The sequence below is a fragment of the Salvelinus fontinalis genome, chromosome 4 (genome assembly GCF_029448725.1).
Source record: "Salvelinus fontinalis isolate EN_2023a chromosome 4, ASM2944872v1, whole genome shotgun sequence".
Lineage (NCBI taxonomy): Eukaryota > Metazoa > Chordata > Actinopteri > Salmoniformes > Salmonidae > Salvelinus > Salvelinus fontinalis.
This window is the reverse complement of record NC_074668.1, coordinates 86,289,832-86,311,597: the sequence shown is the minus strand read 5'-3', so window position 1 is coordinate 86,311,597 and position 21,766 is coordinate 86,289,832. Positions and strand designations below refer to the sequence as shown.

The 21,766-nt window shown below is 44.2% G+C and overlaps 1 protein-coding gene across 6 annotated transcripts in view; it reads right to left on the bottom strand.

Moving 5' to 3' along the window:
* Positions 1-5,189: 5,189 nt before the first annotated feature.
* The window catches only part of ppip5k1a (diphosphoinositol pentakisphosphate kinase 1a), a 48,021-nt gene continuing 31,444 nt past the window's right edge, over positions 5,190-21,766 (bottom strand). For 3 of the 6 annotated variants that reach the window (XM_055921792.1, XM_055921790.1, XM_055921793.1), the window contains 6 exons: positions 19,000-19,125; positions 16,416-16,478; positions 13,001-13,180; positions 9,689-9,826; positions 9,422-9,535; positions 5,190-8,761 (listed from right to left, as the gene is read on the bottom strand). In XM_055921792.1, coding sequence (XP_055777767.1) covers positions 8,121-8,761; positions 9,422-9,535; positions 9,689-9,826; positions 13,001-13,180; positions 16,416-16,478; positions 19,000-19,125 — 1,262 coding nt within the window. In that variant the 3' untranslated portion in view covers positions 5,190-8,120. Of the gene's footprint in view, positions 8,762-9,421; positions 9,536-9,688; positions 9,827-13,000; positions 14,329-16,415; positions 16,479-18,999; positions 19,126-21,766 lie in introns of those variants that run through there. The other 3 variants (XM_055921794.1, XM_055921795.1, XM_055921796.1) reach the window with 3 other exon arrangements.

Below are 21,766 nucleotides of genomic sequence, written 5' to 3'. Positions count from 1 at the left end.
GGTACTTAGTGGCCTGTAGTTTGTAAATCCAAAAACTTTCCCTTTGGTTTAACTGTTTAAGACGGTCCCCTTTTCTAATAGAGGCCGGAACATGATCAATACCCATAGCTTGTAGGGAGGCAGGGTTACCATGGTGTAAGGACTTGTAGTGCCTTGCCATGGGGTAGTCTTCATTGCCTACCCGTATGGCGTACTTGTGTTCCGTCAAGCGATCTTGAAGGCGTCTCTTTGTCCGTCCAATGTAGAACACCTTGCACTGTGGACATTCCAGTCTATAGATGACATGAGTGGTTTTGCAGTTAATAAAATGCTTGAGGTAATACTCCATTTTAGAAGCTGTGTCAACAAAATACTTTTTCTGTACAATATTACTGCAATGGTTGCACTGGTAACATTTAAAAGAGCCCTTGGGTTTGTGGTCAAGCCAAGTTTTTTGAGAGTCACCCGGAAGGTAACTGTGGACTAATTTGTCATTTAGGGTAGGACATCTCTTAAAGCTTATGACTGGTGGTTTGTTACGAAGAAGAGTGCCCCGTGATACATCAGAGAGAGTGTATTTTGTTACAAAATACAGCACTGAAGCAGAGAACATTAAAAGAATCATTAAAAATAATTGGGGAATCATCCAAAGTGATACGCTACTACGCCAAGTCTTTCCTGAACCACCAGTCATAAGCTTTAAGAGATGTCCTACCCTAAATGACAAATTAGTCCACAGTTACCTTCCGGGTGACTCTCAAAAAACTTGGCTTGACCACAAACCCAAGGGCTCTTTTAAATGTTACCAGTGCAACCATTGCAGTAATATTGTACAGAAAAAGTATTTTGTTGACACAGCTTCTAAAATGGAGTATTACCTCAAGCATTTTATTAACTGCAAAACCACTCATGTCATCTATAGACTGGAATGTCCACAGTGCAAGGTGTTCTACATTGGACGGACAAAGAGACGCCTTCAAGATCGCTTGACGGAACACAAGTACGCCATACGGGTAGGCAATGAAGACTACCCCATGGCAAGGCACTACAAGTCCTTACACCATGGTAACCCTGCCTCCCTACAAGCTATGGGTATTGATCATGTTCCGGCCTCTATTAGAAAAGGGGACCGTCTTAAACAGTTAAACCAAAGGGAAAGTTTTTGGATTTACAAACTACAGGCCACTAAGTACCCTGGTTTAAATGAAGATATGGATTTCTCACCCTTCCTGTAGGATCGTTATGGGTCCATTTGCTGTCATCTAGTGGACATTTTGCTCAATTGCCCTCTAGCTATGTTTGGACTGTTGTTCATGTTTTGCTGTGATCTGTGGAATATATTGCTTTCTTGTTCTGGACACTTCTCCCAGTCATGGTTAGGGTTGGAACTGCCTCTCTGGGTGTTCTGATGCTTCTAGCTTGGAGTTGTATGCTCATGATAACATAGCTACAGTATTTTACCTTTTCATGTGTATATTATTGCTTACTAGGTGTGTCCAATTTGGTAACCACTCCCTCTTCTAATTAGGGCTAATTGGAAAAGACTTTCAAAAGAGGACATTGTATTCTCTTTTTTCTGTACTCCCTGACGAAGGCCATGCAGCCGAAACGCGTCGGTTTTTAAACAACTTTGTTTCTATTGAACATGCCATACTAATAAAGGCATTTTAATTAATTTATGAAGAGTGCCTTGGTCCTCCTTTCTTTTTGATGAGCAGTTATTCTATCTGTTTAATTAGTATAGAATAGGTCTAGATTGTGCCTAAATTGATCTGATCAAATACGCTGCCACTGTGCTTACTGCTTACACAATATATCAGCCATTGTCTTGAGGCGAGCTCGGGGTACAATCCGTGCTTTGAGCAGCTGGTGAATGAGCAGTGATCTGTTGAATACCCCAGCTGGCACACGCTGAATGGCAACAACTATGACATCATCCGCAGGGTCACATGAGCTCGATGTAGTAGGACCAACAGATGTAGCCGGAGCCTGTTCTTCCTTTTCTCCTCTTTTCTGAAATGGGATGAATGTGGAGCAGTGTTCCTGTGTGTTTGTGTTCCAACTGTCGTACTGGGCAATGGGGTAATGTCGGGTGGCCGCCAATTGGTCCAACAGTAGCATTTCAGATTGTTATCTATTCCATGGTTGGCCCAAATCTCACTGAACAGTTACAATTCCATTTTGAAGGAGTTTGTTTAGTTCCCGTTTTTTCCCCAGGGACGTTTATAGGACAGTCTTAGAAAGTTCTGTCTTAGTCGTCTAGAGGCTTTTATCTAGTTCCCAGCTCAATCCGGGGACGTCCCTAAAGACGTTTTTAGGATATTTCCAATACATAATTTTTTCCTGCTGAACAGAGTATTGAACTGGTTATCAATGATAAAACATAATGCAAGTCCTTTATACTGCTAAACTTTATGTTTATGTTTATGTATTGTTTAAAGAAAGTCATTTTGCTACCATATTTGGAATTGGAAGATGTACCCAAATAAATCTAGAGAAATGAAGTACATTTCTTTCAAGATGCCATAGCAATTGAAGAACGACCCACCTGACTACTCTCAAAGGAGCAATAAGGAGAGGACAATACAGAGCACTAGATGAAAACTAACTCACCTCCCTGCTGTTACCATTTATACAGTTAAATGCATTAGACTGCGGAGTCAGCAGCTGACAGCTGACAAGGGATAAAAGCTTTTATTGATATTAAATTGGACGATGTCGTGATGTGGTTATTTTTAATGTAACCTTTATTTAACTAGGCAAGTCAGTTAACAAATTCTTATTTACAATGACGACTCAGGAACAGTGGGTTAACTGCCTTGTTGAGGGGCAGAACAACAGATTTTTACCTTGTCAGCTCGGGGATTCGATCGAGAAACCTTTCGGTTACTGACCCAACGCTCTAACCACTAGGCTACCTGCCGGTTACTGTCCCTACGCTCCAACCACTAGGCTACCTGCCGGTTACTGTCCCAACGCTCTAACCACTAGGCTACCTGCCGGTTACTGTCCCTACGCTCTAACCACTAGGCTACCTGCCGTTTACTGACCCAACGCTCTAACCACTAGGCTACCTGCCGGTTACTGTCCCTACGCTCCAACCACTAGGCTACCTGCCGGTTACTGTCCCTACGCTCCAACCACTAGGCTACCTGCTGGTTACTGTCCCAACGCTCTAACCACTAGGCTACCTGCCGGTTACTGTCCCTACGCTCTAACCACTAGAATACCTGCCGTTTACTGACCCAACGCTCTAACCACTAGGCTACCTGCCGGTTACTGTCCCTACGCTCCAACCACTAGGCTACCTGCCGGTTACTGTCCCTACGCTCCAACCACTAGGCTACCTGCCGGTTACTGTCCCTACGCTCCAACCACTAGGCTACCTGCCGGTTACTGTCCCAACGCTCTAACCACTAGGCTACCTGCTGGTTACTGGCCCAACGCTCTAACCACTAGGCTACCTGCTGGTTACAGGCCCAACGCTCTAACCACTAGGCTACCTGCTGGTTACTGGCCCAATGCTCTAACCACTAGGCTACCTGCCGGTTACTGGCCCAACGCTCTAACCACTAGGCTACCTGCCGGTTACTGACCCAACGGTCTAACCACTAGGCTACCTGCCGGTTACTGACCCAACGCTCTAACCACTAGGCTACCTGCTGTTTACTGACCCAACGCTCTAACCACTAGGCTACCTGCTGGTTACTGGCCCAACGCTCTAACCACTAGGCTACCTGCTGTTTACTGACCCAACGCTCTAACCACTAGGCTACCTGCTGGTTACTGGCCCAACGCTCTAACCACTAGGCTACCTGCTGGTTACTGGCCCAACGCTCTAACCACTAGGCTACCTGCTGGTTACTGGCCCAACGCTCTAACCACTAGGCTACCTGCTGGTTACTGACCCAACGCTCTAACCACTAGGCTACCTGCCGGTTACTGACCCAACGGTCTAACCACTAAGCTACCTGCCGGTTACTGACCCAACGGTCTAACCACTAGGCTACCTGCCGGTTACTGACCCAACGCTCTAACCACTAGGCTACCTGCCGTTTACTGACCCAACGCTCTAACCACTAGGCTACCTGCTGGTTACTGGCCCAACGCTCTAACCACTAGGCTACCTGCTGTTTACTGACCCAACGCTCTAACCACTAGGCTACCTGCTGGTTACTGGCCCAACGCTCTAACGACTAGGCTACCTGCTGTTTACTGACCCAACGCTCTAACCACTAGGCTACCTGCCGGTTACTGACCCAACGCTCTAACCACTAGGCTACCTGCTGTTTACTGACCCAATGCTCTAACCACTAGGCTACCTGCTGTTTACTGACCCAACGCTCTAACCACTAGGTTACCTGCCCCACCATGCGGCTGAGAACATGTTCCGTTTTAAAGCCAATTGTTCTTCAATAATACACATTTTCTCATGGCTTTGCCTTGTTCTTACAGTATCTGAGTGACTCAAATATTGGAACAAATTCAATGCCATTTTTTAAATTTTAGATGAACCCTTATCGTTTGTTCTCTAAGACTATCGTGTTTAAAAATGGAATTGTTCCATTATTTTTTTCTACATACTTTATCTGGTTTTAGTTGTTTCATTTCAGTTCATGAAACCAACACTTTACATGTTGCGTTTATATGTTTGTTCGCTATACATGACAATGGTATATGAGACAACACATTTTTATCTGAACATTCTGTTTCGTTGAACAGGTCCCTGTTGCACGAGGCATCTGGCAGTTGTTACCCCAATGAGATTATTGGGCTGTATGTATGACACCATTAACAAAATGCTAGTGCTCACGTCACTGACGTACTGGGGGATGGGAAATACTGTCAACGTAAAAAGGGGTGAGGATGCACCTCTGTAGACCCAATCAGTCAATAACCCACCGCTCGCTGCCACCAACATACCAATTCAAATCACAATTTAGATTACATTTTTATGAATATATGATTTGAGCCATGTTATCTGAACATAAATATTGTCAATGTAAAGTAAACCATATTGTTATCTGCTAGTAAAGGGTTGCTATGTACTGCAAGTACAATACACCATACTGTCTTTTTGTTGTTGTGGAATTGTTGTGTACCGTCCAGATGCTCACAGATATAAAAACAGGAAAAGCATGGTTATATGAACGAAGGCCAGCCATGTACTCACAAGTCAAATCCAATAGAAGCACACAGTGGGAGAAATATCATTTCACAGGACATTTTATTCAGAACATCCTTTAGAGAAATAAAGCGCATTTGTAGAAACCATAGAGCCATTGAGTTGATTACCCCACACAGCAAATAGCATAGAAATTAAAGCAGAGTGTGTTTTCTCAGCTGAATCTTTTAAGTTAAAAGTCTGAAATCACTGAGCTCCAAAAGCATTTAAGTGCATTTTTCATTCGTAAAAGCGTTCATGAAGAGTTTAGAAGTGCATAGCAGCTAAACAGGGAATTCTTCATTACGCTATTTCATTTATCTACTCACTTTCCAACTCCTTCAAAAAGATGACTCAAAAAGGGTTAATCAATCTCTTTCCAAACCTAACAGATACAGCACTTCAGTGTAGTTTAGCATCCTGAATTGCAGATGAAATGTTGCAAACACTTTACAACAGACAACACTAACCACTACTGTAGGCCAGAGACACAGACCAAAGGTATTACACACAATCAGATAGTTTCATTGTTTAGATTTTGACACACATCTGTACATGTCCACTGAAACAATGCCAGATTACAGTGTTAATGTTGCTTCTATGCAGCAGCAGTGTTGTTCATTCTTTGACTGACATTAAATTGTGTTACGTGACAGAAATAATCATCTCTACAGTACATCACGATACGACTGCACCAACCCCAATAGTCAAATACAGAATCTCATTTACTCTCTCACACACACACTGATAACAGTCCACACACAGAACAGGCCCTGCAACAAAAACTGTCTAACGCAATGGAACCACAGAGAACCATCCAAAAATACCCCGACCTCTTTTGTTCAGTCAAAAAAAAAAAGCAATACAGCAATGTTTGAGGTGATCCTTTACAAAAATATACAGTTGCTATGATACAAGTTAAAACGGTTAATAAATCTGATGGCTCTGCATTAAAAATATCACCTCACTAGGTGTCATTCAAAGTTAAATATAGATCTCTCTCGTCATATGGTTTCTATATGATTACTTATATTAAAGTGGTAGTTGAGGTTTAAGAAATTTGGCAAAAAAAAGCAGTGCACAAGTTGTGATCGAATCAAACGTTGATTATTTTTACAGTCAGTAGAGTACTGCTCCCTCCTATGCAGGTCCTTCAGGGGCTAGGGGAAGTGACTAGGGGATGCTTTCAAACCGGGGCTAGAGGGATAGTAGCCTGGTGCTCCAGTCCGTTTGTGCTTTAGCCAACTCCTGTGTGTTTGCGTTCATTGTCGTGACAACATGTATGGCTTGACAACAATAGAAGAGCTAGCTACAGCACATAAGATGTAAGATCTTCATTTGATCACGATGTTGCAGGAGAACTTTCATTGCAGGAAATGTAAATTGTGTAGCATATTTGATGTTTAAAAAGGATTCTGAAGTTTGTGATTTCCACTTAAAAATGTATCAAATGACCCCCTACAAAATAGTCCATTAATTATAATCCACATTTCCAGTTCCTGCAGGATGATTTTTCTGCTGTAGCAAATTGGCTCAAATTAAGATCCTACATCTGTGCAGTGTGGGACCAGGCTAGGATTTGAGTATATTGAATCTCAAAAGAGGAAACGGAAATAATAAATCTCACCACACATGTAGTGGAGATCTTCTTTACCCCTAAGAAAAGACCTCAGCTGCTAGTCAGGAGTTTCTAAGGCCCGTTCACTTGATTGGCACAAGGTGCGGAGCGCTGCTTGGTCGGGTGCAGCGCAAGATCAGTTTAATGGACTTTATCTCGGAGCGCAGCGTGGTAACAGGAAAGAGCCTACCGTGGCTCTTGTTGGCTCGATGCAATACATTTGTGGCGCATATCAACTGAACAGACCTTAACGGTGATACAGACCATCACAGGGAGAGGAAAGCCTAGAATAGGACAACTGGGGAAACACACAGGGTGACATCTTCTGTTTGATGAAATGTCACAGACCAGTCATGTGGTGCATTTATCATTTCAATGTGTGACAAGACCATGATTTCAATATATTGCAATAAAGTTGCCAACTGAAAACGCATTTCAAAACGGCTCTGTTTGTGTTTGCCGAAGCCGAACTTGATGAAATTGTGTTTAAATTACATTGCAACACAACATAAACACATTTTGACGTGTACATTTCCCAGCAGGAAAAATAAACGTATTACTCACAATACTTGAAGTGAGATTTCTCTCAAACCATCTCCTTTTACAATGTCCATGAGTTGGTGGACATGCTGCGATTCTAGCTATAGTAAACGGTATGTATGTAGCGATGTACATGATGCAATATGCGAGCCCACCTGTCAAATTTAAATGTTGTTTCAGTTATATTTGGCGAGATCTCCACAATGGTGCACACTGAGGGCTGTTCAGTGGATAGAAGATGTCACCCATTATAGACTGTTTACATCAGCAACATCAAAGCTTCTCTTCAGAACAAGAGGCTTTCTATCGGACACCAGGACAAAAACATCCATACATGACAGTCCTGATAAGGATGCTGTACTGTACTAGGTGGTAGTTCTATGGTCACACTGACTTCTCCTACAACGGCTGGTTCACAGACAGCTGTGGGATAGAGACTGGGGTCGTGTTCATTACATTTTAAAACGTTTTGTAATGGAAATAGAAAATGCGCGTATCTTAATGGACAAGTCCAGGAAGTCTCTCCCTTTTTCAGGCCCTTTTCCTCCGTTTCTGTGCCTAATGAACACGACCAGGGTAGAGAAGCACTAAGAAGCAGCAGCCCGATCCACTATTCACCAGACATAAGTTACAAGCCACAGGGGCTTAGTCTTAGACTAGGTCACTAGAATGCTCCACTGGGGGTTCACCACATGGAACTGGCCGAGGAGAGTTTAAGGGCTTCCTGGAAGCCTCCTTCCAGCCCCTAGAAGTTCTACCTTACTTCCTTCTAGCATCTTAGAAGACCTAGGCTCCTTCTCTGGTTCTCTGAGCCCCCACCTAGGCCTCTGACGCGTGAGGGGCTCCCACCTCCAGTGGCGTCCCAGGATGGGGGAGGCTCCCCGTGCTGCCCCTCCACATCTCCACCGTCTCCTGGGTGTCAAAGAACTCGTCAGGCCCCTCTGGGGACTGGGGCGTCTGTGCGCTGGATCCTGCCTCACTGCCACTCTCTCTGAGCTCCAGGAGCACCGGGAGAGAACCGGGGAGGTATCCGTCCATACGGCCCAGAGAGAGGTCTGCCAGTGGGGAAGATGGCGGGCTCAATGGGTTGAGGTCCAGAACTTCACTGCAAGTGGCCTCAGTTGAAGCAGGGGACTCGCCTGGCTCCTCCTGCCTTGTTTCAGAGTTTACACTCAGGGGCAGGTGGCTGGGGGTGGCTGGGGCCTCAGGATTGTCTTCTGGGGGTGTCTGGCAGGGGGTGGTCGGTTCCTCCATGGGGCTGGTGGGATTGGAGAATTTGGGGGTTTGGGGGCCAGCAGTAGGGGCCTGCTGGCCTGTGTTGTGATGGCAGGAGTGGATCTCCTCGCTGTTCTGGGGGGTGAAGGGCGTCTTGTCGCTGAAGCTAAAATGGGGGGAGGCGTCTGCCGTGGTGGGGGAGGAGGGGCCAGCGCTGGACACCGTACTGGACGGACCGCTGCTGTCTGCAGAGACCAAACAAATGTTAAATTAATCAATGTACCAAGCAATCAGTCATCTATCAATTAAATTATGTTTTACTAAGGTAATGTTAATCATATTGAAATTGTGGCTAATAGGTTACAATTGAGTGCCCAGAGAGGAATGACCAGAGAGGAAAGAACTGAGCTAGTTAGCACATAAAAAAGCCAAACCTACCCACCGCTAAGGAAAATGGTACCTGGGGATTTCACTTACAACAAAACTACCATTAAAACAGAGAACGTTTCTGTCCTTGAGCACACCTCTGAAAATCAGGAAATAAGTGGTTAACAGAAGATGATAGAAGACAGAAGTGGGAGAGGGTTGGAAACCCAGTTAGTCAACACAGGCTGTGGTGGGCCACTGTAGTAGTAAACCACTTTAAATAGCCCACAGACAGTGGAGCCTAGGGATACTGTGGGAGGCAATTACATGTAAGCCTTAAAATGAGAAATTTCAACTCCAACTTCTAACAAACACTTTTTGGAATGTATACACACCAGAATAAGACCTACTGATAGTCATTTGATGCTAGATACCAACCCAAATCAACACTCAAATACCCCCCACTGCAACTCTAAAAACAACTTAACCAATCAAACTAAAAGGTTAAATGAATTACATGAAAGAGAATGGACACTCACACCAGGGAGGTCTGTCAGAGCGCTGTCGGGGGGATACGGAGGAGGAGAGGACTCTCTGAGGCATGTAGGAGTCCACCAATGGCTGGTTCTGAGAGTCAAACATGGCCGACAGAGCTGTGAGGAGAGAGGAGAGCGTTTGACAGGTCTGTGAGGAGAGCGGTGGACCCAGGGCTGTGATCCAGTAAGCGTTTCATTAACCAGTGATACCTTATATCTGTCAAGTCAAGACATTTCCATGTGGTTTTCCTGTGTGTAACAGTCCATTACCTCTTGTGGTCCTGGAGTGGGCATCTCCACCAGTCTCACACACGGCGGTGATGAACTCATCCACCTGCTTGAGGGACAGCGAGTTGTGCAACGTCTCCAGTGGGTAAATGGAGGGCACCATGGAGCAGCCTTCAAAGCCTGCAGTCAGAGAGGGGAAAGACCCAGGCCCGCAGCCCCACCACCCTTCAGTCAGACTAGGCTAGGAGAGGTGGTTAGAGGGGTCTCTGGAGCAGGCAGGACCACTACTACAGCCAACACCACCGCCCCAGTCCCCAAGGCCAGTCACTCACCCTACTGCAGTCATCACCGGCCGTCCTAGTTCTGGATGTGGAGCGCTTTGTTCCAGCCCTGCACTATCATCAGCTGATCACAAAGAGTTCCATTTGTTTGTTAGAGCTGGGCTGGAACCAAAGCCTGCACACCACTAGAGGTGGAAGGTGAACACTGCCCTAATATTACAGCGTATTTCGGTTATGGTGTATTTCTGCTAGGGTTGGTTTCCACACAAACAATACTGGGGGCAGACACAGGACATGTCTGATTCATGTAACCACATACAGGATGAGTCAAAAGTTTGGACACACCTTCTTATTCCAGGGTTTTTATATTTTACATTGTAGAATAATAGTGAAGACATCAAAACTATGAAATAACACATATGGAATCATGTAGTAACCAAAAAAGTGTTAAACAAATCAAAATGTATTTTATATTTGAGATTCTTCAAAGTAGCCACTCTTTGTCTTGATGAAAGCTTTGCACACTCTTGGCATTCTGCCAACCAGATTCATGAGGTTGTCACCTGGAATGCATTTTAATTAACAGGTCTGCCTTGTTCAAAGTGAATTTGTGGAATTTCTTTCCTTCTTAACGCGTTTGAGCCAATCAGTTGTGTTGTGACAAGGTAGGAGTGGTATACAGAAGATAGCCCTATTTGGTAAAAGACCAATTCTATATTATGGCAAGAACTGCTCAAATAAGCAAAGAGAAACAACAGTCCATCGTTACCTTAAGAAAGAAGGCCAGTCAATGCGGAAAACTTCAAGAACTTTGAAAGTTTCTTAGAGTGTTGTCGCAAAAACCATCAAGCGCTATGATGAAACTGGCTCTCATGAGGACCGCCACAGGAAAGGAAGACCCAGAGTTACCTCTGCTGCAGAGGATAAGTACATTAGAGTTACCAGGCCCCCCAAAATTGCAGCCCAAATAAATGCTTTACAGAGTTCAAGTAACAGACATCTCAACATCAACTGTTTAGAGGGGACTCTGTGAATCAGGCCTTCATGGTCGAATTGCTGCAAAGAAACCACTACTAAAGGACACCAATAATAAGAAGAGACTTGCTTGGGCCAAGAAACACAAGCAATGGACATTAGACCGGTGGAAATCTGTCCTTTGGTCTGAGGAGTCCAAATTTGAGATTTTTGGTTCCAACCGCCGTGTCTTTGTGAGAAGCAGAGTAGGTGAACAGATGATCTCTGCATGTGTGGTTCCCACTGTGAAGCATGGAGGTGGTGGTGTGATGGTGCTTTGCTGGTGACGTTGTCAGTAATTTATTTAGAATTCAAGGCACACTTAACCAGCATGGCTACCACAGCATTCTGCAGCGACACGCCATCCCATCTGATTTGCACTTAGTGGGACTATAATTTGTTTTTCAACAGGACAATGACCCAAAACACACCTCTGGGCTGTATAGGAGCTATTTAACCAAGAAAGAGAGTGATGAAGTGCTGCATCAGATGTCCTGGCCTCCACAACTACCCGACCTCAAACCAATTGAGATGGTTTGGGATAAGTTGGACCGCAGAATAAAGAAAAACCCTTGAATGAGTAGGTGTGTCCAAACTTTTGACTGGTACTGTACAAGACAGATCTCATTCAAAACGACTGTACCAAACAAAAAGCATCCCTTACCCCAGGACACTAACAGGAGAATAAAGAAAAAGCACTGTGTTATGCGATCGCACGGCACTATGTGAGTATTAATCATGGCTCAGCTACATAGCTGTTTCCTACCCAAGGCTCTGAAGAAGGCGCCCAAAGCCGACATATGTCCCGTAAATAAATACTCAGATCAATTCAGACACAGAGCGCTCCTTTTTATATATTGTCACCTGCTGAAGTGTCCTGGGGTAAGAAATTCTATTTGGGATTTTCCAGTCCCTCAGTCGAGCACTCGATTCCCTTTTTTGTCCAGGCTGGGTTGAAGCGAGTTTGGGTACGCTTTCTGTCTACTGTACAACACATTTTTATACATTGTAGTGGACACACGACTCAAACCATATCCAGGAAGCAAGACAGACATGCACGCTGTCTTTCACACTACTGCGCCGACCCCAACTGTATGGGTTTGAATATTATCTTCACTGTCTTTTGCGGCCACTATGGTGGATGTAACCAGGGCAGTACAGTTCAGCTTGACTCAGTAGAGTGAAACGGGTCTTATTGACAGTCAGTAAAGCACCGGAACACTTCAGATCACACAGCCCAAGGTGTCTACAAAGCAACAAATCAGTCCAGTCGATAGACCATCCATTCACTGTGCACTGCAATCCGTGTACATTTCACATCAATCGCGAAAAACAGTTTACAACCAAGTTCACTCTATTGGATAGAAAAGCAATAACCAAAGTCTACACCAACCAGACAGGGATGCTGTTACTATGCTAAATTGAACTGCCACACAGTTTGAGTATGTTGTATCAGGAACATCCTAGTGGGAAAAACTGGTTGAACTAATGTCATTATAACCAGAAACTAGTTGATATTATGTAATTATGATGTCATTTCAACCAGAAACCAATGATTTCCCTGGTTTTCTAGTAATACCTAGGTAGTTGTTTAATCTCAGACAAGTGATCTAGTCACAGGCTGTGCAGTTTTATACAACACAATGGGTTTCATTTAAGACAAACAGCATCTGACAACATCCATCCACTAGCTAAGCTACATTCCAAACTGCAGCCAGTTCCTGGTTCAAAAGACCTACGTTGGGAACAGTCAGTCAAATGAAGACCATTAGCCCTAAAAAGAAGCAAGATCAAATAAGAACTGAACTGCAGGGAGGAAATAAGATTCAGTTAACTAATGCAAGACACCTGAAAAAGCCACACCAATGACAAGCCGCTCTCCCAAAAGTCGCAGGCAAGCATGCGTCAAACAAACCACCGAAGGCAAAGCGGCGAAAGTCAACTGCGGCGGCAGCAACTAGCAGCACACCAGTACCAAACCTCAGATCTGCAAGCAGTACAGCAGAGGGTTTAAATGGCATAGGAGGGCAGGGGGTTGAAGAGGGGCTGGGGGGCTGACCGTAGAAGTACTCTAGGGGGTCTTGGCCAGAGATGAGCCAGTTACGGAAGAGGCGGAGGTGGTAGGAGCACTGGTTGAGGTGGTGGGCCAGCGCCCCGTCCAGAGAGAGAGGGCGGCACAGGCTGGCATCAGTGGAGAAGCGCCTCAACAGCTGGGCCACGTGGTGCTCCTCCAAGGGCTCTGGGGAAGGAGGAACAGGAGAGAGGATAGGACAGATGGAGCAGGGTAGGAGGAGATGGACGGAGGAGGGGAGGCAGAGGATGACCATAAAGGATGAGGGAAGAAGATGAGAAGGATGGAGGAGGAGAGCCAGAGAGGTGGGAGTGGGAGAGATAGGAGGAGAGCAGGGAGGGGTGGATAGATGAGGTGGGAGGCAGAGGAGGATGCGAGAGGAATAGGAGGATAGAAAGTAGAGGGGGAAGAGAGGAAAGAAGGACAGTAAGGGGGGGAGTAAATGAGGAGAGGGAGTGGATGAATGACACAGCAGAGGTAAATGGGGGGAAGGACAAAGAAGAGGTATCATCCATTGTGTGGACAGAGAGGGGGAGACTGGCAGGAGGGGGAGAGGTATCACCCATTGTGCGGACAGAAAGGGGTGACTGGGAGGAGAGGTATCACCCATTGTGTGTACAGAGATGGGGTGACTTGGAGGTACAGTAAATTACTGCTATTTCTAACAGCCAACCTTCTCCTGTCAACCATTCCATTCCTCCATGCTCTGGACCAGCTACCATAAATGGCAAAAACCTTCAAGCAACATTCAGCGGACCCCATCCAACCCAATCATCCCACAGGTTTGCACAAAGACCTCAGCAAAATCTGCTCCATCCAACTGTCCCCAGCATTGACAGAGAGAAACGCCTCAAACTCCAAAAGACAGAATAGCTTATCACATGGCTCCACTGCAATCTCATCTTGGTTACGGAAAAAGCTCTGGGATACAATCTATAGGTTTAGAAGACAGAAAAACAAATCCAATGAAAATCCAGAGGAAAATGTCAATATTGCGTTTGTATTTAATGCATTTCATTTTTTAACAGCATTGACTAGTTTCAAGTTGAGAGACCACATAGGAGCATTTGTGATAGAACTGAAGATGTTCAAAACGCTGAGACAATCTGGTGTCCAATAAAAATACACTACACGAAAGCGGTCCAGCGTGCATAGCGTTTTTGCCGTGCCACAATAATTTTGTACAATCAATCCTGTTTGACAGGTTGCATAAAGCTGCAGTTGGATGTAAACCTTAGCCTCATTCATTACTGTACCTGACACAGGCCACAACAGAGGGGGAACAACAGCCACAGCAGACGTGTCATCCTGTGTCCCTATCAAAGTCAACATATACACACAGCTGTGGATTAACATGCTTCAAGTTGCTTAAAAATGAAATGACTGTCATTAAAAAATAAAATAAATCCCATAAAAGCAATTAGGTGCTGTGTTCATGTACTGTAATTACATTTTAGGGCCCTCATTTAAAAACATTTGGTACGCACAAAATATACCCCGAAATATGCGTGAGCCAGTTTCCCTTACCTCCCCTCAAACTTTAGCCCATGCATACACACATTTTCTAGTGGTTGAAGTATTGTACAGCAAGCAGACAAGTATTTTGTGCAAATACAGGATATGATGACGCTCTTATCCAAAAACCTACTAAAAAAAAAACTGGAAACTATAACAAGAGGCAGCCATTTTCCATTGGTGAGAAGAGCAAAAATCTTTGTTTTAGTTTTGGAATACAAAAAAGACATAGGAATGTATTTCTTATTTATTTTTTTATAACCATTGCAGAATATATTCCTCACCTTTTCTGGCCGTGATAGGTTCATATTCCCGAAGTAGCCATACAACAAATGACCACGGCCATTTCTCATTTAACTGGACTGAGTATCCTAGTAGGCCTAAACAGACATGCTATGTACATTATTTCAATTTTTGCTTTATGAGATCCCATAGGCAGCGCAGCGCAGCATATAATACACAGTCCAACAGTCCAACTGTGGTCTTCTCCAGAAGTGGCTCTGCCCTCCAGCAGCATTGGCTCCAACGGTGGCAGTTACCCAAGGACACCTGTCCCTAACCAACGTCCCTACAGTCAGAAGTACACTTGTCCCTGTCCCTAACCAACGTCCCTACAGTCAGAATAATGGACCCCAGAGTGTGAAGTGTGCTCAGAGCAGGTGCCGTTTTCATGTGTCAATCTAATTATAATTTTCTCCAGGTATTTAGTGATTGGACATGGAGTTCCTCCTGACTGCAACAAAGACAAGACTGTAAATAAAAGCCTTCATTCCAGGTGTGCTATATTAGGGTTGGAGTGAAAACCTACAGCAGGGTTGGAGAGCCCTGCTGTATACACTACATAGACCCTCTGAAATATACAGTGGTCTGTTTTATGTTGTAGTTGCCTGTGTGGCTTAGTTGGTAGAGCATGGTGCTTGGAGTGTGAGTTTGATTCTTCCTGGGGGCACTTGCACAAAAATGTATGCACACTTTGGATAAAGGAGCTTCCAATATTTCTCTCGAAAACCAGTTCTTCCTTGACAGTGTTGCAAAGAAAATGTCTAAACTCCTCCAATATAATGATCATGTTTTAACTTTCACTACATAGCTTGTAGGCCCCAACCAGGAGTAAAATATTTTCATAAAACGGAAGAGTATTTGAATTCTTGTTTTCTGTTTAAAAACATTTGACTCCTGTTTGGTGCCCACTACCCAGTGAATATAACCGGTGGTCTCAAGGAAAGTGTTCAAAAGCCCTATGTACTGAAAAGGTTCCTGGAAAACAATGAGCTAGGTATTTCACAAGCAAACACATTGGTCATATGCAGATTCATCCATATCATGACAACCATACGTGGTACAACATTTATTTATTTTTATTTTTTAAACACGTTAACCCTTTCCCCGTTTAGCAGTAACCGCCAATCGTTCTGTCCCAGTCAATCTAGACTGCAAAACAGTTTATTCAGTTATCCAGTCACCTATTCAAAAGTGTAGGGTATAAGTTTTAGCTTAGGTTGCCAATGCAGAATATTAAATGAGAATAGAGGGGACTGAAGTCACAAGAAACAGGGGAAGGGTTAGGAGTTGGTGAGGGTTTTTGGTTGGTGTTTTCAAGAGATGGTTTCAATACACATCTTCAACATAAATAATAGATGTGTATGTACACACACACAATCTATCCACTGACAAACATTGAATCATTAGGTGAGGGTGAAAATTCTGTAACAAAGAGTATGTGGGGTAGTGATAAAGTGAATGGGTAGACAGAAGAAAAACTGAAAACCCCAGAGGGTTGGGAAACATGGTAGTAACGGCCACGAACCGAAATGTACAAATAAAGAGAGATTTCCAAAGACATGCAAGACAAACGGAAGTGAAATATACCGGAAAGAAGCAGACGTACCATTAGTCGGATGCTTTGCAAACGACACAGAAAATCTCTTTACTGCCGGCATAGACAACAACTCTGAGGAAATAGAGAAAGGTCACTAGTGTTACCATCGGTCACAGAGCACCTGCAAAGGGTTTGTGTGTGTGTACACTGGATGTCTTGGTGGGAGGGGTGTTAACTCTTCTTGAAATAGTTTTTCTGGCGTTAGGTACAGTGTTACAGGTGGGAGGCATTTAGGGGCCATAGCAGAAAAGTACACACGTTACTCCATGTGAAGCGTTTGTGGTTCTAAGAGTAAAAAGGGACATAAGAGGGACAGACAGGCAGGATCTTTTGTAGGAACACGCTAGATGGTCTATAATTGACGAGGTACAACGTGTGTTAGAAGTGCGGACACTTTCAAGATCAAATTAAAGGCACATTGGATGAAAATCTCTCATGGTGACAGGACGAAATGAGACGGCTGGAAATGTAGGAGATGGAAGACAAAAAAGGAAAACAAAAACCCATTTCCCATCTTGACAACTTCTCAACGATGAGGGACATTTAGCGGTACGTATGATGTAGGCCCATACACGCCCCCAACTCCAACCACTCCCTTCAGAGGTGTTGCATCCCAAATACAGGAGGAGAGAGATATGGTGCGTTTGATTTAGCTTGCCCATTACATTGTGAATTAGGTTATCAGCCCTCCAGGTGTGCCACGGTGCTGGGCAAACTATATCAAAAGCTTGGAGTATTGTTCGAAGTAACAAAGCATCAAGACTGACAGCAGCAAAGTACTGCTCAACACCATCATTTTTCTGGAAGGCCAGCTTCACAGACACATGCACGCACACACAAGCACTAATCATGTCAATATAGGTTCTTCAAAAAGGGACTATGTATGAGAACACCAAAGATCAGTGATCTCCGATTCATATGTTTTTCATGATCAGTAACAAGAGTAAGGACGCGAATGATAGACTTAATGGAACAGCAGACATGATGAGCGTGACTCGACACTGAGTGAGACGCAACAAGACAACCGAGAAGATGGCAGCCCAATAGAAAAACAGCTATGACAACATCACAGTGACACCATGTGGACAGCCAACTACAGACAGCTTTGTCGTCTCATGTCTGCTGGTCTAGAGAACACAAAAGACAATGAACAACTCAAAAGCTTGACCGCTACATTAAGTTGGTATGTACAGGTAAACACAAAATGGCATCTCTTGACCGTCAATGAGAGCAATTAATGATGAGGGCATTCTCTCCATAAAAAAACAAAAACAAAACTGTCATTTAGGCTCAAACAGATCCAAATACAGAATGGCCTAATCACTCATATGTGTGCATCGTGATATCAGGGCAAATATGTGCATATATGCAAATATGTGCGTATTATAAGAGCAAACATGGCCAAGTAAGAGTATGGACAATGGCATACTGTGCTCATCATTGAATGGGAGCTAGAGCTCCAGAGCCATCTGCTGACCGAGTCTCATAAATAGATTAAACTCTGATCAGGAAACCATGGGAACATTCTAGAAATAATTTTAAAATATATATATAAATAAATCGTACAAGTCCATTTAGAATGTCTTAAAAGTCAACATTATAAATATGCCTACAGATGATTTTTTTCGCCATTCAACTGAAGATAATTTATACAGCTTTGACATTTAGCCTAGTTTCTACTGGACACTTGATATGGAAGCAGTACAGATATTTCACAAGAAAAGTCTATACAGATATTTCCTAATTATACTGCAGCACTATGTGCCAGCAGGTTGGTATTGAAGGAGGCAGGAAACCTACAGTAGTGAGTTAGAGAAGTGTTTTATGTTAGCCTTACTGCGTGTAAATAGTTGTAAGACCATGTTAAACAGATATGAATACGGAAACATGAACCATGCAACAAATATGAGCTCACAACAGTGGTGTAACATCTGATTTAGGTCAGGGTTTCTAAGGGAATATGTTCAGCTGTGGCTACTACCTTGTGGACCCAATTGATCTTTTCAGGCTTTGTGCTTTGTCAGTCTTTAAGGAAGAAATGCCATCGTCAACTGACAAACTTATGTTCCATATTCCAAAAATGTCAAAGCTCCTTAACCTGGGTGCCACACTGTTTCTACGTGTATCTACGCAGGCTACATCGTGGTCTTGGCAAGACAACAACAACTTGGCTACTGGCTAGAAATGACCATTTTCACACTATCGTGCCGACCCGAACTGGGCTGGCTTGGATCATTTATTTTCAGATTTCTCCTTTACAGCATGGTTCCAGCAACTACGGTGGATGTGACCAGGCCAGCTCAGCTTGATTTGGCTCAGTACGGTTCAGCTCAGTAATGTGAAAAGCACCAAGGTGCATTACAAGCATGAAGGGAAACCTGCCCTGCTTGGTGTGTGACTATGCAAAGTGAGGGATGGTATGGAGGTCTGGTGGCCAGCAGTCTAATGCAGGGTTAGACAACCATGGTCCTAGATGGTCCTAGATAGCCACAGGGTGTGCAGGACCAGGGTTGCCCACCCCAGGTCTAACAATACCATCCACTGTGTGTCTCTCTAGGCTAGAGGAATTAGAAACAGGATCTTGGCCACATACCGTCTTTATAGGACAGGCTGCCTGAGGAGAACTTTTTCCGGTGTGTGCGCGCGTAGTCCTGCAGGTTGGGGGCGCTAGAGGAGCCTCCCAGGACAGTGGTGCTGAAGAGTCCCGCACACTGAGATCCTGTGGGAGGGGTGGGGGAATTAGTCACCACAACATGCAGTTATTCAAACAATGCTCTGACTCAGTTAGCATGAGGGGAGAGAGGTACTTAGCAGACCTGGTTTGAAATCCTATCAAATACTGTATCTGGGCTTGTTGAGCTTGTCTGGCGCAAAGGAACCAACAGAACAGTTTTAAAGTGGAAACCGTGGGCGGCAGGTAGCCTAGTGGTTAGAGTGTTGGGCGTTGGGCGAGCTAACAAGGTAAAGATCTGTCATTCTACCCCCAAACAAGGCACAAGGCACTGTTCCTAGGCCGTCATTGTAAATAAGAATTTGTTCTTAACTGACTTGCCTAGTTAAATAAAGATGAAATAAAAAATGAATAAATAAATCCCCGTACATCTGGCACTCACTCTAGGCAGACTAGAGCTAACACCACAAGTATTTGCAAGATTTCAAATAGTGTTTGAACCCAGGTGTAGTAGTCACATGACTCCCCGTACCAAGGTCATTCAACATCCCGACTCCTAACCTATGCAAGGCCAAGGGATCTACTGTAAATAGACTTATTATGAGCCACTAGGCTTATTTAATACCCTTTTCACATTAGCGCTCCGGCCAGACCTTACTGGCTCTGATAATGTGGTTCAGCTGGTAAGAGAGTGACGCTAGCAATGTCAAGGTCCAATTTCTAAAGGTATCACACATACACATAAGAAATGGAGGCACTCACTGTACTATAAGTCACCTTGGATAAAATAATCTGCTAAATGGAATATTATCATTATATTTAGATCGTTATTTTCTTTTCACATGATCCTTTCCAGCACCTATGGTGGGTGCGTAACCAGGCCAGCTTGGCTCAGATGAGTGGTGTTGAAAGATTTAAGTCGGTACATGTCACTTCATAGTTACACAGATGCGGTCAAATATATTGGCAGCTTTGCACGCTTCATTATTTCTTCTAAAATAAGTTTTAATTTTTTAATTTTTTGTGCACACATGTATTTGTTTGGTTTACAACTGCACATAATTTGATATACTTTGAAGTGAAAAATCTAATTGTCTTCTTTTGTAAAAAATAATTATAATTATGCCCTGGACTAACTTACACAACATTCTAATTAATTTGGTTGGAGGCAAGTGATTCTTGTTTATGTGTAATTTATTTGTGTAATCAACTGGTAAAAATAGCCATTCAATCAGTTTTAAAAATCTTTCTCCTTGACCTCCATTTAAAAAGCCGGAAATTACCATTGTGCATTGAAAATGGAACCCTATTCCTTCCTAATATGGTGTTAATGACCGTGGCCCAGCTGATTCAATGTTATAAAGCTAATATTAGAATTCAAACCAGTAAGTTCAAAGTAAGTTTCTCAACTGTTAGGAAAATTCTAAATTAGAGTAGATGCACTTGGAAAATCAAAAGAATTGTCATTAGGATGGTTAATCATAAAAACATACATTTTTACCAAAACTCGGATTAAAAATAAATAAAAGAAAATCAGTGACAAGATAACTACACATCCCTACAATCTTAAAACCGAAAACCTGGCTACCACTTGAATAGGCCTCTAGCATGGTCCGTATGTGCCTACAGTAGCTAGGCCTCTAGCATGGTCCGTATGTGCCTACAGTAGCTAGGCCTCTAGCATGGTCCGTATGTGCCTACAGTAGCTAGGCCTCTAGCATGGTCCGTATGTGCCTACAGTAGCTAGGCCTCTAGCATGGTCCGTATGTGCCTACAGTAGCTAGGCCTCTAGCATGGTCCGTATGTGCCTACAGTAGCTAGGCCTCTAGCATGGTCCGTATGTGCCTACAGTAGCTAGGCCTCTAGCATGGTCCGTATGTGCCTACAGTAGCTAGGCCTCTAGCATGGTCCGTATGTGCCTACAGTAGCTAGGCCTCTAGCATGGTCCGTATGTGCCTACAGTAGCTAGGCCTCTAGCATGGTCCGTATGTACCTACAGTAGCTAGGCCTCTAGCATGGTCCGTATGTGCCTACAGTAGCTAGGCCTCTAGCATGGTCCGTATGTACCTACAGTAGCTAGGCCTCTAGCATGGTCCGTATGTACCTACAGTAGCTAGGCCTCTAGCATGGTCCGTATGTACCTACAGTAGCTAGGCCTCTAGCATGGTCCGTATGTACCTACAGTAGCTAGGCCTCTAGCATGGTCCGTATGTACCTACAGTAGCTAGGCCTCTAGCATGGTCCGTATGTACCTACAGTAGCTAGGCCTCTAGCATGGTCCGTATGTACCTACAGTAGCTAGGCCTCTAGCATGGTCCGTATGTACCTACAGTAGCTAGGCCTCTAGCATGGTCCGTATGTACCTACAGTAGCTAGGCCTCTAGCATGGTCCGTATGTACCTACAGTAGCTAGGCCTCTAGCATGGTCCGTATGTACCTACAGTAGCTAGGCCTCTAGCATGGTCCGTATGTACCTACAGTAGCTAGGCCTCTAGCATGGTCCGTATGTACCTACAGTAGCTAGGCCTCTAGCATGGTCCGTATGTGCCTACAGTAGCTAGGCTTCTAGCATGGTCCGTATGTGCCTAGCTAGGCTTCTAGCATGGTCCGTATGTGCCTACAGTAGCTAGGCCTCTAGCATGGTCCGTATGTGCCTACAGTAGCTAGGCCTCTAGCATGGTCCGTATGT